The sequence below is a fragment of the Lissotriton helveticus genome, chromosome 4_1, assembly GCF_964261635.1.
Source record: "Lissotriton helveticus chromosome 4_1, aLisHel1.1, whole genome shotgun sequence".
Taxonomy (NCBI): Eukaryota; Metazoa; Chordata; class Amphibia; order Caudata; family Salamandridae; genus Lissotriton; species Lissotriton helveticus.
Genome location: NC_136063.1, coordinates 363,056,775 through 363,074,347, shown reverse-complemented (window position 1 = coordinate 363,074,347; position 17,573 = coordinate 363,056,775). Strand labels below are relative to the sequence as shown.

General features: G+C 40.9%; 1 protein-coding gene across 1 annotated transcript in view; it reads left to right on the top strand.

Moving 5' to 3' along the window:
- Window positions 1-17,573, top strand: part of LOC144827999 (fibrocystin-L-like) — a 1,093,512-nt gene that overhangs the window by 106,859 nt on the left and 969,080 nt on the right. Inside the window, exons 8-11 of the mRNA XM_078686146.1 lie at window positions 10,479-10,546; window positions 10,634-10,676; window positions 13,290-13,360; window positions 16,595-16,705. Of these exons, the coding sequence (XP_078542272.1) occupies window positions 10,479-10,546; window positions 10,634-10,676; window positions 13,290-13,360; window positions 16,595-16,705 (293 nt within the window). The remainder of the gene's footprint in view (window positions 1-10,478; window positions 10,547-10,633; window positions 10,677-13,289; window positions 13,361-16,594; window positions 16,706-17,573) is intronic.

The following is a 17,573-nucleotide window of genomic DNA, read 5'->3' as shown; positions in this document are numbered from 1 at the left end:
GATGGAGATATCAGTGAGGATGAGGAATACCTAAAATCCCATACTGACGGTAGCTCCAGTGGGAGTACTTCTGGTGTACCCCATGTAAGGTTGAGGAGGAGGATCGTGAACTTCAGAAATGAGCTAGGATAATAGCTTTGGAGTCTAAAATCCTCACCATAGGAAAATAGAGAGTTGTGATGGGCCTAGAACCCATCTGTGGAGGCAGCAAATTTGTAAATAGAGAGAAAGATGAAGCTTTTGAGCCTACAATTCCCAAAGGGTTTGTCCCTAAATATGTAGAGGGTGATGATATCACCAACTTGTTTACAGCCTGTGGGAGGGCTTTTAAGATGAGGAAACTCAGCCAGAAGTATTTGAGTTCTCTACTCTGAGAACACTTTTTAGAAAAGTGCAGGGATAGACTCCTGACAATGAGTGCGACAGATGCTGATTCCTGTGACCTCGTGAAAGATACCTTGATCAAGGGCTTTGAACACACCACTGAGACGAACAGGATTAGGTTCAGGGAGACTCATAAAACTTCAATTTTGTTGGCCTCTCAGTCAAAACACTTGATAATAAACTTCTTGGTATCAAAAGTTACATACAAATACAACTTATTTTTCTAAATTAACATCAGATTTATTCTTCAGTGTGTGTCTCATTTATGGCTTCTGTTATTGTTTCGGTGCCGCCTACTTGGATAAGATAGTTGTCTTAACTCTCCAGTACGAAGGATCACCTGTTCTACCTCAAGAAGGTGCTCCAGGCACTGCAACATGCATGCTTGACCATCATGGCCAGCAAGCGCCAAGTAGGGCAATGGTCAGTGGTGCATCTGGGACACCTGGTGGTGGAGGCAAGGTGCAGCCCCTTCAAGCCAAAATTGTGACTTTCAGGGCCTGGGAACCACATAAAACCCATACTAAATTAAGGTTCTTCCTTGGCCTCACTGGATATTGTAGGAGGTTTCTCAAGGGATATGGCTTCATTGCTGCCCCCTTGACTAAGATGACTTCCAAGAAGCAGTAAGAGAAAGTGATCTGGACAGAGGCCTGCCAGGAAGCTTTTGATAGCCTCAAGGAGGCCATGTGTTCAGCACAGGTACTCAAGGCCCCTAACTTCTCCAGGGAGATTATAGTGCAAACAGATGCTTCAGAGCATGCGATAGGGGCTATGCTCTCACAGCTAAATGAGGAAGGCCTAGACCAACCTGTAGCCTTCATAAGTAAGAGGTTACTCACCAGGGAACAGAAGTGGCTTTTAAAAGAGACATTTTTGATGTTGTTTGAGCACTGAAGAAACTGAGACCATAACTGTTTGGGACTCTTTTCCCGGGATGGGATGAGGGGTGAGAAACTGTTGAGCTGGTGCTTCTCTCTACGGGCAATGTACTTTATGATGGACCACCACCTGACCACTGCAGTGCTGATGGTCTATCCAGGTTCTTCGACCTTAGTGATGAGAACTCACATGAGGTTTGGTAGTTCTCCCAATTTAAGCTTGGCCTTTGGTGAGGTGTACCCACAAACCTTTTCCCTTCTCTTCTCCCCTCCTGTTTGTTGAAATGTGTTTTTTTTGGCTTTAGAACAGCTATCCAGTGCCAAAGTGCATGTTCTCTCTTCTTGAAACATGTTGGAATTGGTTCACACCCAATTGGCAAAATTGAATTTACATAGAAGTCTTTTGTAAAGCGGTCTTACATTAAATGCCACTAGTGGACCTGCAGTACTCATTGTGTCACTCCCTTAACCAGCCGTTTAAAACATGTTTCAGGTATTCTATTGCTGCCTATGTGTAGTTTTAAAATGCAAGTCCAACCTGACCAAATAAACCTTTTATCAGGCCTAAATGTCCCCTTTTAATTCATACAAGTCACCACTCTGGTAGGCCCTAAGCAATCCAAAGAGCAGCTTGTATTGTATCTAAATTGTGTGTTTAAGGTTTGTGTGCCCCAATAGTGAAAAAAACTCCCAAATTAGTATTTCACTATTGTGAGCCCTACCTCTCCCATACTATAACATTAGATTACCTTATTACATTTGAGAAGTGTTAACCTTTGTGGGGAACTTGATTTCTGTTGCAGTACCCCCTACCTCAATATTTGCCTGGTTTTTGATGCAGCTTTGGCTGAAGTGCACTGGGTCGTGGTTAACCAGGTTCCCAGTACCAGTGTTCGTTTGCTAAAAACTCAATCAATTACTCAGTTTTTTTGAGCTTCTGGGTAGTACCGGCGGAGCGTACATTGCCGAAGTTGAATCTGCTGCTGACGAGCACATGGGTGACGGATTTCCTGGACTCAGGGGGATCTCCTTGAATATCTAAGGAAGGATGTGGCGTTGGTGGAAGCAGGAGGATGAAACAGCATTGATTTGGCAGTTCATTGAAAGTGAAGAGTCCAGGATGATGACAAGATTTCATGAGTGTTCTGTGGGTGTGGGTGATTCCGAGTGCTGCGGGCCACCAAGAGTCGTCCCAGGCAGAGGGGGAGGATTCCGGATGAGGACTTCAATCTCATCTGAGTTAAACTGTCCTTCATTCAGGTGGGGACTAACTTCATCCCATTGTGGAAGTTACTCTTGGCGGTTGTGGGTTCGTCTGTGAGGAACCAAATCAGCTGGGTGTCGTTGGCGTGGGAGACGATGTTGAGTCCGTGGCTTCTGACGATGACTGCAAGTGGGACCATGAAGATGTTGAAGAGGGTAGGGCTCAGGGAGGATCCCTGAGGCACTCCGCAGCTGATCTGTGTGTGTTCTGAGTTGAACAGTGGAAGTCTGATTGTCTGCATTGGCTGGTAAGGAAGGAGTGGATCCATTCTAGGGCTTTGTCGCGGATGTTGGTGTCATGAAGTCTTGCGCAGAGGGTGTAGTGGGAGACGATGTCGAAGGCGGCTGAGAGGTCTTGGAGAATGAGGGCTGCAGTCTTGCCTCGGTGCAGGAAGGTGTGGATGTCATCTATAGTGGTCTAGGAGAGTGGTCTCAGAGCTGTGGTTGCTTCTGAAGCCCGATTGGGAAAGTTCAGCATGTTGTTAGTTTCTATGAACTCGGAGAGTTGGGCGTTGATGGCACATTTTCATTTTTTCAACCGATTTATATGGAGAGGGGTTGCTTACCCACCAACCTTTACTGAGAGAGGTAGAGGAACCACCATTCATTTTATATTATTATCTCTGGAACTAGCAGCTTAAACTGTAAATCCTAAAGTCAGTCCCACCAAACTGAGCAACCACAATCCAATTTCAGTTGGGTTTTTACTCTCCTCCCCTAAGATAACCAAGCACAGGAGCAGGCCTTCCTTACATTAGAACCCCAATAAGATAGTCTGAATGAGGTGGGGTAGCATTGACCCAAACCAGTTTTTCAAAGATCTCATTGTAGGACATTTTAAGGATAATATATGTTGTCTGTCTGAGAGGGGAGTCCAATAAGGTCAACGGAGGGCTTTGCGGCAGATTGTAATAATATATTATGTAGGCTGACCGCATAGAAACCCCCAAGGATCCACCTGCTTAAAAATGGTTCAAATACGTATGTAACGCTGCTTTAGAAACTTTAAAGCGGGCTACCAATACATTACCACCTAACATATCAGCAATCAGAGCAGCTACACAGGAACATAAAACAGTATTATATAGGAGAAGAGAAGAAATTGATTCAAGGCCAGAGCTAAAATTGGCCTTGCAATTTAGAGACAACAGATTATTCTGAGAAGTTGTTAATTACCCCTTATTTTTAAGACTGCTCCCACCCAAGACTGGTTTGTCATATCCTGGAGAAAGATTGAGTATTTCATTCTACAAACATATTTGACCCAAATAAGCAGCCAAGCGCCAACCCAAAAACCTCAGACCCCCCCCCCCTTCAGCTCAAAGTGACCCAATTAAGTGACTCCATCTGTGTTTTTGACTTTGCAAAGGCAATTTTAAGATCCCCAACAGGGAAAGCGCTGGCCCTGATGGAGACCCTATTGATCTTTTTGGGCATGGAATCAAGAGAGTCCCAATGAAATCATGGTGGGAGTCAATGATAGTACTTATCTTCAAAAAAGGGAACAGAAACCTCCTGGACTGTTATCACCCCATTTTGTTTCTGGTTGCATCTGTTAAAATACTGGGTCTAGTAATTCTTGAGAAGTTGCAAGATTGAGCTGAGGCTATCACCTGTTTCTTAATTGTGGAATACAGTTTCTGGCCAGATTTGTAAATTGTGGAACAAATTTTAAATCTACTCTTAATAATGGGTAAATACATCACAGCCAGGCGAGGTTCTTTACATATGGTATTTATGGACCTCTCCTGTGCTTTCGACTTTATGAACAGGGGAAGCTTTGGGGTCAGAGGCTAAAGGCAAGAATTGAAGTATCCCTGATAGACCTGCTTAAGCAGTTGTATTGGGACACTACCATCAGAGTGCGCTATGATCAAAAGAGAGACTGCAGCCAATCTATCCGATCAAAGAGAGGTGTAAGGCAGGGATGCATTGTAGCTATTTTTTTATTTATTTAACATCAATGCCCTTGATTCAGTGCAAGTAAAAACAGGTAAAGATTTACCTAAAGTCGGGTGCTGTTCAGCCCCTGCCCTTTTGTACGACGGCGATGCGGTTTTAATCGTACACACGGCAAATGTCCTTCTGATCTTGTTTGAATCCTTTAACAATTTTATGGATAACCTTGAGTTTAAAGGTGAACAACCAAAAATCTTACATCAAGAATACTCGTACCCAAAAATTCCTTAAAGGGGGATTCCAATAGCAAAGATTCCCAATCTTAAATATTTAGGGATAATACTAGAGGCTAATGTAAAATGGGATTCTTTTGCTCACTCAAAGGGCACAGAAGTTTGCAGGGGCCTGTGAGGCAGTTTTTGGATTTGCAGGGAAGTTGAGCCACAGGCCAATTTAAGAGCTGACTTTGTGGTATAAAAGCAAATGCCTTCCAATGGGGACATATGGGAAAGAATTCTGGGGTTATGTTAATTCAAGAAGTCTGCAATCCCTAGAAAATACATTTTTGTGTTGGCTGTTAGCTGTTCTGCAGATCTCAAAGGGGGTAGATTGCAATCATTTTTAAACATTCTGTTCGCTGCACCACATATGATGGAATCGCAGAATGTGAAGCTATCTTTTTTTACTCTCTTTATTTCCAACACTACCACACTAGCTGGCCTCTTAATTTATCAACCACCTAGACTCGCTACGAATTTCATCTCATCGCTGGCAGATATCCAGCCTCCCTGCACTCTGCGCCATTCCAATCTGATAGTCATGGGCAATTTGGATTTATGTTTTGATGATGTACCCTGTCAATCAGCTTCCGCTCTGACTAAGGATTTAGCGATCCGACAGATGTTCTAATGTGTGGCAGCCACCACCCACAATCATGGCCATTAGCTGGACCTAATTTTCTCCAACTCCACTTCATTGGTAGTTGGAAATAAGATTCCGGTCTTTTGGTCGGACCATTATATTATCATGTTCAGCTTTCTTTTGGCTAGTCCATTGCAATCTGTAATAGTAAAGCAATCTACTCTTCGGCCCTGAAGGAATATCACAAGCTTATTCGTATTACGTGACTAAATTGTTATGCTCATATGATTGAGTCCTCGTCCAATTCCTCTAAAGCACTCGTCCAAATTGTTAACTCTCTATCATCTCTAGAATGTGTACCTGCCCATTTAGCACCATCCTCACAGAGTTTCCAATTGATTGCTTGCTACTTTTTCGACAAAGTCGCACAAGTTTATGATTTCTTTCCTGCGACAGTAAGAGATTTCCAGTGCCAAAAGGCCTTATATGATGCTCTCGCTCTTAACAATGGTCTCACCACTTTCACTCCTCCCTCCCTGGATGAACTTGATATACTTCTCGTTAAGATAAAATGTGGATCTCCCTCAGATCCGGCTCCTCTGAGAATATTGATCTAGGGAATGGACTCTATCTTACCTAGGCTGAGCAATTTGCTCAGCGTCTTTTACAACTGGCATAGTCCCTACAAAGTGGAAGCATACTATTGTGAAACCTCTTCTTAAAAAAACCCTCATTAGATTAATCTCTTCCAGAATATTTCAGGCCCATTTTGCTTCTCCCCTTTTTGAAAGATCACAGAAAAACATAATAATGCTCAATTGATAGGTTTTCTGGAATCAAATAGCATACATATTGCTGGCCTATGAATCTCTTAGATTTTGTGTTGATCGAGGCCAAATGGCCGCTCTGATTATGCTGGACCTTAGTGCAGCATTTTATAAGATATCTAATAGCCTCTTGTTAAAGCACCTTAGAATTTACGCTATCAGGGGCCTAGACTCAAAATGGTTGGCCTTCTTTCTCCAGGACCGTACCTTTCAAGTGGTAGAGACCTCTTTCACTTCGGAAGTGTTTCCTCTATGTAAGGGGGTGCCTAAGGGCTCGATATCAATCCCTACATTGTTCAATCTTTATATGCACCCCCTGGCTGATGTCATCAAGTGACACAATGTTCCCATAGTGTCCTATGCTGATGACACACAGCTTATTGTAACTCTATCTCAGGAGAAGGAGAGGGCTCCCGCCTAACTTAGATCTTGTTTAAGGGATCATGCAGAATGGATGAGCGTGAGTTGCCTCAAGCTGAATGTTCTTCAGCTTGGCGGCCTAAGGAACTTGGCCCTACTCCAGACCCTAAGCCTAAAGTGAAAAACCTAGGTTTTCTGTTCGATTATACACTTACTTTTGACAACCAAGGAGCTTGTGTGGCTGGGAATGCTTTGACAAACTTAAGACATTGGCCAAATCATGGATCTTCTTCCTTTATATGCAGGGAAAAGAGTTATTCAGGCTCTTGCCATGTCCATATTGGACTACTGTAACATACTTTACATTGTAACTACACAGGGTAGATTAAATAAACTTCATAGTGCAGAATGCGGTGGCACGTCTTCTGCTGAACTTCCGAGGCAGGCACCTGAAGGCCCTGCCTTGGAAGATCTTCATTGCCTGCCTTTTAAGAAAATAATTAATTTAAAGCTGTGTGCTTTTGCCATAGGATTTTTTATGACCGGGGCCCACCTTATCTTTTTCCATTAATTAAATCTTCCCAACCCAGTAGAAGACTTAGATTGTCAGTTGCCGCACTGGCAACAGTGCCCATCTTAAAAGGAGCTCGCTTGGGTGGTTCTTTCTTTGTCTTTCAGGCCTCCAAGCTGTGGAACACTCTGCCTCTCTACATGAGACAAGAACCCATTGAGAAAAGCTTTAGGAAGAAACTCAAAACATATCTGTTTAGCTAGCCTAATTCTGGGCTTTTCTTCTTTTTACGTATCTGCCTTTCTTTTCTGTTCAGGTCTCTCTCTCTGATTCATTTTCTATTATCGTTTCTGCACCCGATAAAGCAATTCTAATGCAGGGACACTCTGTTAGGAACAACCATTTGTGCTTAAAAAATTCTTAACAAAACATAACGTTTTGTGATGCAAACATGGCAAGAAATCTTAGTATATAGATGCCTAAGGGCTATTTAGTAGAATCTCATGCAACACATAGCAGAAGGCAAAAAAGCTGTGCTGTGTTGCGCAAGAAGAGAGCAGTGGAGCGCCATATTTACAGAAATGTGGCATTCTCCTCCTTTCTCCCTAGCGCCAGCGCTGAAATTAGCTGCTGTGTGCCACGCGCTCACCTTTGCACCTCAGGGCAAGGGTGTCTGTGTGGACCTAGTATAGCAAGAATAGCCTTCCAGTACAAAATACTATGCTCAGACTAATTTTAAACTGTTTCCCGCTTTGTATGTGTGCTGTACAGTGCAGGACACATAAAGAGTTGGAAAAGGAAGGAGAAATGAAAGCAGTTCTTCTTCATAGCTCATACTTGAAATGGGCGCTATATTCAGATGTTAAACCCTGTATACTTTTTCATGTAAATAGGGCTTAGCGTCGGAAAACTTTGGTGGTTGTATTGGAACACCCATGGTACATCCCCGCATGGTACGTCCACGCATGGTACGTCCCCTTGGCGCTAAGTAATGCAAAGCAGTACTATGCGCTGCTTTGTGTTACTCCAGCACTAAATAAGTTTAGCGCTGGAAAGTAAATAGGTAAAAAGGTCTTGTGACGATTTGCATCACTTTTCTGATGCAAACACAGCATAAAATTTTAGTAAATTGACCCTTGTGGCCCGGATTCTTGTAACTGTCACGGAACGCAGCGCATAACCCAATAATGCTGTGACACACCGTGACAGCGAGAGAGCAGAAGAGTAGCATATACACATGGAAATGGCTCTCTCCTCCCCTCACTCTAGCATCATCACTCATGCAGCTGCTGCGTCCAAGCACTCACCTGAGCGCCATAGCTCTAGGGTGTGTGTGTGTGAGTCTAGCATAGGCTTTGTACAGGAAGGGTATTCTCCCTGTACAAAATACTATGCTTAGACAAGTGAAAAAAAGTCCTACCTTTGTATGTGTGTTGTACAGTGCAGCATGCATGCATAGACCGAAAAGCACAGAGAAATGAAAATATTGCTTTCCAGCGGCGTTAGTTTTTTGGCTCAAAACCCTTTCTACTGATGTTTGAGGATAGGGTTTAGTGGCAAAAGGTATGGGTGGTAGAATGGGTATGCCCATGTACCAGCCATGTAACTCGCCCTAGTGCAAAGTAATGCAAAGCAGCGTTTTGCTCTGCTTTGAGTTACTTTTCTATTCAAACCAATGCAAATACCAATTTGCGTTGGTTTGTGAATCCAAAAAAGGTTTAGCGTTATGATTGCGTTGAAAAACTAACGCTAACCTGATGCTAAACCTTTTAGAATCCAGGCCTAAGTGCCTTAAGGACTGAAATTTGAACGGTGAAGACAGCTCCGAAGCTGCACAATGGCACGCGTTTGTCAGAGGTGACAGTGTTTTGTTGGTTGGCGATGGTTTGCAATGACTTTTGACATTAAGCAGCATTTTGATAGGTGAGTAGGATCGCAGTTTGTTGTTGTAGTATGGAGTTGCGTTGACTGGTACATTGTGAGCTTGGAAAAAAGCATTGGTCTAGTGTGCCTGTAAGCAAAGCTGTGTATACATTATATCAAAAATATTTGCAGCAGTTACTATTATTACAACAGATACATATGAGATGTAGCGATGCTGAGAAAAACCTCAGTCTAAATTCAGTTAAGGTTTTTGACAGTTTTCTCTCTAAAAGACCTCGCTAGGGTTCACAGTTCAAGCAAGGGTGTTGAAAAGAGGGATACTCTATAAAATCACATATGATGTTTACTCTTATTCCTGTAACAGCCCTGTATTACAAGCAGCGCAAGCTTTTGTGCTTTTTGCGACAAACGTTTTCAGCACCGTCCAATTACCTCCTTCTCTAAGTACTCCTTCACTACTGCCCTCCAACAGTGCCCCTTATCTTTCCATAGCCCCACGTCACATGCATTTAAATTCTTTTTGTAGCGCTACTTATAGCAATGTAGGTTGTTAGAGCACATTACATCATACACGTTATACAGAGACAATGAATTATACCTGTGCAAATCAGTGTATAGACAACTCTGCATACAACAATGATGATTACAAGTTCTAAGAATCACATCTAATCTATACTAGTAGGCAGTACATTTTAAAAGTGTTTGGTCTAGAGAAGCAAAAACTGAGAATTTAGAACATACCACAATGTTGGGTCTGGCCTTGCTAATAAGAATGTATTTCTACCCAAACCCTTTTAGCAACATTAAAATAATGAAAGACCAGGAAAAACATAACATTTTCAACTGTACCATGGAATTTACTTGCAGCTCTTTGATGACAGTTCATAGGTCACGGTGGTATATTACCATTATATTCATGTAAAATATGGTTCTATGATCTGTGTGATACATGTTCTATGCAGCAGGCATATTAATCTTCTGCGTTACTTTATGGTGGGTGAAAAACTGGCACTAGAGAAAACTCTGACCTCTCGCCAGTAGGAACATTATTCATCAAAAGTATTTTGACATTTTAATTGTTGCCTGAAAACTGCTGGACACAAAGGAAGGTGCTTTTAAACCCATAGATTATTTCTGAACACAGCCACCGAGAGAGGCGCAGCTGCACGGGTTGCAACGCCCTAAAGTATGCTCTTAATACAAGCGTATCTCATTCCATACAACCTGACATTGCCGGTTAACATTTTAGGGGTGGCATAAATAGGACCTATTACTAGTTTTTCCCAAAATAGAACATAACATTTGTATTTTGGTTCTAATTTTCATGTTGCTGTAAATGCTGTTTAGCTCCAACTTGCCAAAATGTCTCCATGGAATGCAGACTTTATGACCCTGATTAGTTTCTGGATGTGATATAGTTCACATAACTGATCATTCTGACCCGTGCGCAAACATGGTTTTCTACAAGGGTCAGAATGTTTTATCTCTGTGGGAATCTGAGTCCCGGTCACTGGTCAAAATAGATAACGACGATTTTAAAGTACAGTAAAGTACAGTATTTATTTACAGAAAAATACACCCGTTAATCATTCGAATGTATTCCCTTAGGTATGGATTACAACTTACTTATTATAATGCGGGAACCATGATTTGCAAAATGACCGGAACATACGTTGGTAAGGTGCCATTTTTGTACATATTTGATGTGTGGGCACTAAAGAGAACTTGTGTTATGCTTACAATTGTTTTATTTTTTTATACAGGTCATCATAATGTCAGCTTCATCGTGGATTCTATTTATGGAAGGTATTCTACGTGTGCAATATTAAGAATAAAAGCGTATTCCAGAGTGATATTTTAGTAGTTTAATTCAAAGAACTATTTGTATCTTCACTTTATGAGCTAACATATTCGCACTGTCTTTCTTTCTGCCTAAAAAAGAAGCTACATTTTTCACAGTAACAAATTACTTTTTAAATTATATAAATTATAAAAACGTGGCATTTATCTGAAATACAATAGATATTTGAGAGTTCAGTATGATGTTAAGGACAGTGTGATTAATGACAGAGGGTGGGTTCTTTGGTCCTGACAGCTCACTTGTCAACAAAGAGTGGTATTTGCCCTACACAAACATCGGAGAAATGAATAACTTTGTGTGAAAACCATGGGGGATGTTAGGTCTGAAAACTGTTTCAGACACTCCAATCAATCTCACAGAAAGCCTGAGAGTACTTAAAGGGACCTACGCCTTATTAAAAATAGGGTCCATGTTTGTGCCACAGCACAGTGCGGTGGATTACACCCCATGGGAAGACTCGGCTGCCTTGGGGAGGTGCATTAGTGAAGATGGTGTCTTTGTTTGATGAAAACTTTAGGTATAAGATGGGTGTTATTTGCATTTTGGTGCACGGTATCTTCAGCATTGATGAGATACAGACCGAAAAGCTTCACGTATTTGTTGAATATGGTGGTGTCTAGAATCGAAGGCTGTCACAGTCACATGTCATTTGAGCTTTGACTGAAGTATGATTTTGAGTCCTCACTATTCATATCATATGTCTGTTGTTTAGGAACGATGCCCATCTGCCTTTCACTGTGCAGGCAGCACCCGCCTGCACCTCAAAGGGGCGTCAGAGATCCCTTTGCAGGCGGGTGCAGTGAGTGACGGCACCTGCATAAAAGGGAATGTCTGGGAGGCCCATGGCTCCCCATTTCTCTCCACCAGAGGGCTGCTCTCAGCAGGCGCACATACTGTTCACCATCTGTTTGTGGTACTTAGTCAGTGCACCTCCTGAAGTCCTATTTATTGATGCACCAGCGTCCATAACATGGTGAGCTCACAAAGAGAAAGTGTTTCCCTCATTTGCTTCCATGAAAATATGGGAAGACCCTCTTCAAATAGCGCCAGAGTTGTATGTGTATCGGTGCTTTGTGTGTTACAGAAGGACCACACAAGCATTTACAGCCCCTTCTGTAATAATTTATTGGCTGATTACGAGTCTGGTGATCCGGGGACTGCCAGACTCTTGGGGGCACGGTGGCGGTCTCCGACTGCCCAATTACGATTTGGGCAGTCGGACCTGCACTGCCCATTTGATGCCAGCAGGAAACCGACATTCCCTGGCAGTGATGAAACATTAATATGCTTGGCAGAACCACCACGGTCCTCTCACGTATATTAGGAGTTTCCCTTCCAGCAGGGTCATCATGGTCATTCCTCCTCCATGATAACCCTGGCAAAGAGGAAACAAAGGGGTCCGCACAGGGCCCCCTTGTGCCTCTGTGCTCTGTGGATGCACACAGTGTGGTACAACATGTGCCCCACTATGTGCATGCATACCAGTACTGCATGCCATTTTCTGAGGCACCACTGTGAGAACGTCAAGAGCCAGCCTGCCAGATCGGAGGAAACTCCTAATCTGGCAGGCAGTCTGACCATGGCTTTGGCGGTGCAGTGGTAGGCTGGACCTAGCGCAGAACTGCCAAAGTCGTAATCTAGCTCATAGTTTGTCTGGGGCGATTAAAATGGGCATCTGTGCCTGCCTGTTCCACCACTGGGGCACTGTATATAGTGTGGCCACTCATAGCTATTTCCAAAGGCCTAGCTGTTTCGGGAGACCCAGTTTCTCAATAGGTGGCAAGATATTTCTTGTAAGGGAGCGGTCTTAAGGATTTTTCAGGAGTCTAGATGAATATACCAGGATGCCTAAAAGGTATTTGGGTTTGCAGCATATCTACTTCAAGCAGGTCTGTGATATGTTGTGAAGAGCTGATAAAACTGTACATTTAACAAGTTGCAAATACAGGGAACTGAAGACACTGGCCCAAACTAAAATGTTCTTGCTACATTGTTTTTGAAGAAATCAGTTATTTGCTTTAGGAAATTTAGAGGATTTAAAAAATAGAGTGAATCCGGCAGACTTGTATATCTTAATTCTGCAGAAGCAATGTTTGCTAGCTTCGTATTACCATATTTGGATGCCTCTGGGCTCCTTTGTAGAGCATTACAATCCTTTCAGGAGGCCTCACAGCATTTAGGGTATCCAATAACTAATTTAGTGGGAATGTTAGCTAGCTCTCTGGGTCAGATAACTATCTCAGGTGGCCTAGTATTTCATACAGGAATATAATTCTATTGTTGATTAATTAGTTCGTGAGTCCAGAGAGCCCTTTCATGATGTTATATTGCTTGCCCTGGATGCAAGGGTACCCTTTCAAGTAGACAAAGTGCTCATTTATGAGACAAATATTTCAAGAGGTAGGCTATAGCTTTCTAGAACCGTTTTCTCATATGCATGCACTTATTATACGATAAAGGAATTGAACTTGCAAATTAGAAGGAATGACGTGTTGAATAGCGTGAGCCATAATAAAATCATTTGTTTCTAAAGGGAATTTTTGTCTTTTTTTCCATAGGAGTTCTCCAGAGAGGAATACCTATTTTGTATCTTCACTGAATAAGATTGCAATGTTTCAGACTTATGCAGGTATGCATTTCTAGAAAATGTGAGGAAACGCTTCCAATAGGTTTGACATTTATCTACTGGTGCACACGATTTGCAATAATATGTTTCTGGTGCAATGTTTTATTGTGGAATGCATCCTTTGAATCAGTATTTGGGCACAATATTGAATCTGAAATATCGCTGTACACAAATATTGAGTTTTTTTTTGTTATACATTAATATCGTGATGCAGAAATATTATTTCCCAAAATATAAATTTTTTATGGTAAGTAATATCATTGTTAAAAATGTCTGTGTTGTTAATGTTGTTTAAAATAGTTTAGTTGAACAAAATATAATTATCTATGTATTTTAGTATATATTTCAATTGTATATGTTATAAATTGTTGGTATAATTGTTGTTAATGTTTCTAAATATAATTTGTATTTTTTTTTATTCAGAATTTTAATGTAATTGCTAATTGTAATTTATAAGTTAGTAGGGGTACCGGGTGGCAAGTTCATTAATTAACAATGCATTTTTTATTAATAATAATTGTTTAATTGGCAAATAATTGTCTAAATTTTGAAATTAATATATTTTTTAAGTTATATTTAAGGTGCGGGTTATTGGGTACGTAGGGGTAAAGGGTGGGAAGCTAAATAAGTATAATTAATAAATAAATATTTATGAATTATTAATTGGTAACTTATTATGTAAATTCTGTCATTATTTTATTTAGCAAGGTACATTTTAGGTGTGGGTTGTTGGATTTGTAGGGGTATATGGTGGGAAATGCATTGAGTATAATTAATTAAATGAAATATTAATTTAACATTTATTATTTAATTGATAATTAACTTTGACAATTTAAAAATTATATTTGCAACGTTATATTTTCGGTGGGGGATGTCGTGTTTGTAGGGGTATAGGGTCGGTAGTTAATTAAGTACTGATTTACTGGTAATTAGGTATTAATTTATTATTCATATTTCTAATGATAATTATGTAAATTTTCTAATTATCATTTTTTACAAGTTACATTTTAGGTGCGGGTTGTTTCGTTTGCTGGGGAATAGGGTGGGAGTTTAATTATGTAATAATTAATAACCAATTAATTATTAATTTATAATGACATATATAATGTATTCGAAAATATGCAAATTAGTTAGTAGTTAAAGAAATTATATTTTATACTGGGTGTATTTTGTTGTGTTTGTAGGAGAATAGAGTGGGAAGTTCTTTATTAATAATAATTTAAAAAGTTAACTATGCATTTATTAATAATTGTGTTATTTATTACTTAAGATGTTAATTGTGTTATACTTTTTTTCAATTATATTTTAATTGTTGACTGTTATGTTTGTGGGAATGTAGGGGCCCATTAGGATGTCTGGCGGATCGCCACCGCCATGCGGGCGGTGGCGATCCGCCAGACATCCTTAGTCGGCCACCACCCATTTCCCCCGCCATATTACTATGGCGGGGGGGACCGCGGTGGATGAAAAGACCGTCCGCCGCTTTTCTGATACGGTCGCCTTGCGACCGGGGTGGAAAAGGTTTAATATGGTGGCGGTGTCTATCAGACACCGCAAGCCATATTTGCATGGGCCAAAACAGAAGTCTTTCCGTGGCGGAAATGCCACCACAGAAAGGCAGGCGGTCTTCACTTCGGGGCCCCCTGGTTGCCCCCATGGTGAAGGCGAGGTGGGGGGTGCACATGGTGGGTATCTGTGGTAACCCCCTGCATTTGCATACGCAATGCAGCAGGCACCGCGCGATGCCTGCCGCTTTTTGTATGCAAATACAAACATGCATTTTTAGCATTGTGGCAGGCGATGCTGAGAGCACCGCCCACCACAATGTTAAAAATGCAAGATGCGCCTGCCACTGTGGCGGGCCCATCGTAATACCCCCGACGGGACCCCGGCCCTTATGGCAGGTGGTCTCATTATCAGATAGGATGGCGGGCGGACTAAATCCGCCCATCATCCTAATGACCCCCTTAGTGTGGATTTTCATTACATTAACAACATTTGTTTTAATTGATAATAATTAATGAAAGTATTTATAAATATGTAAATTGTTCTAAATATTTGTTTTAATTTATACATGTCATTTTTATATTGAGAATGTTACATTTTTGGTTAATTCATAGAGTTGTTTAAATATGTCTGAAGTGCAATGCTTTCCCTACTGTTTCCCAGGCAGGTGTCACAATAGTACATTTTACCCCTCTGGTGTTCAAATCTTTTCCTACTCTTGCAAAGACTTGAAGGGGAATAGTAAATTGTACCTCTTCAGAGTCCAACGTTTTCCCTACTGTTGCACAGACGGGAGTGGGAATTGTAAATATATTGTGTTATTGGTATTGGATCCCTTTTATTCTTTGGGCTCTCTGAGGTTGCAGCAGCTGGTATAGCAACACTGTTTAAATTTAGAGATGTTTATCAAAAGAATATTTGTAAATTGAGAAGCTGCATTTTATTGTCAGCCTCTAATACTGCTTTCCCCTTATTGATTTCCCAAACTTTTATGAAGTGTGAGCATCTGCTGTCCCCAATAACTAGTATTGGTTCAGCCAATATTATGGCCTATTTAGTTGATGAGAACAGGGTCATCTGCTGTAGTACTATTGTTTAGAGCTGGGTTTGTTAGAGTGAATGAATAGTAAGGCCCAGTAAGTAGAGTTGTCATAATGACTAAGATGCATAAAAAGATCTTCACTTAAATTCATAAAATATACATGGACATCACATCTATCTGCTGCAAATATCCAGAAAACCTGGTTTAATTTCACTTTTTCATAAGTTAAATCCAATTAAACTTTTTTGTTACATATTTTTAGTTAGAATAGAAACCAGCATCATTTTATTTCCAGTAAAGCACCTTTTACATTTTTAACTGTGGGGGATAGTTTAAAAGGTAAAAGAATACATTTCTGAAAAACAGAAGAGTATGGCATAAACAGTGCACATAACGTTGGGTGGAAGAGAGGTTCATACCACAACGATCCATGTAATACTTTTTATTGGGTGCACATTATCAGGAAATGCACATCAATTGGAGAACTATCTCTTACCCAACTTTAGATTCACTCTGAATCTTGTACTCTTCTGGCTGGATTATTTGTACAATGGGAAAGTTTCGTGACAAATGTAGGCATTTATTTGAATGTCTCAAATGTATTGAATGTATTCTATCTAAAAAAGAAATAAAATGCATCTTTTAGCTTTGGCCACTGTGCTGACTCTTAATTAACATCTTTTATTCAGTGGTCTCTTCAATTTCGCCTGCTACTGGAAGTGTCCAAGGAGGAAGCCTGCTAACAGTAACAGGCCAGTACTTTGATGCCACCGATCAGCCAATTAGTGTTTTTGTTGGAGGTATGTTCTGGTAGTTTATGTTCTTGCTTGTTCCTCCTTTTTCTTTCATTAATAGAGTGTGGTACATGTAAAGCACCCTCAACAACCATCTCATGCTGGCGAAAACTACTGAGGGATGTGGATCAAGTAGCATTGAAATACTTCTAAATTGTATTAGGAGAGTGTCTGATTTTCAGAGTACCATATATTTGAAGAAGATGGATATTGAATTGAAACAATATGCTCTCCTCCACTAGTAAAGCTGAATTAAAAAATTATCATGGGTGAGATAATTGCAGAGGAATATTCTTAATTGGCTTTTGTCCACCTGCTAGAATGGCAATAGGCATGAACTGAGTTGTGTAGCAAGTATGGGATTTTAAACATGAAATGTGGAAGCAAAGCAAGTCATTAAAGGGCTCTCGGCAGAAAGGCTTTTCGTTGCTCCTACTTAAGCACCCCACTCACACAGATAAAAATGTGTAGCTTGTATATATGATACAATGGGAATTCTATTTGAAGGTCATTGGTAGGACAGAGGTTTTTTTTGTCCCCTAGTGTATAGGCACCAGGGGGGTGGACGCCATGCTCTAATCTTCCTGCTAGTGATCTGCCCTATTAAGAACTCCCGCCTGTCTGTTGGTGTTGTCTGTCCTTTGAAGGTAGCTGCTGCTTTGATGGCACCCTGTGAAGCACGACATTTTTTGTCTAAAATACCCACTATGCGGACTTTCCATTTAGAGAAAGTAAACACCCAAAGCACCAGTTTGTTTTCTTTAAATGAAAATCAAAAGATCCTGATACACAGATAGATTTCTCCTGGTGCACTGGGGTGATTGTTTAGTTTTTACTGCTTGTGTCCACCATCCCCCACCTGGTAGTAATGAAC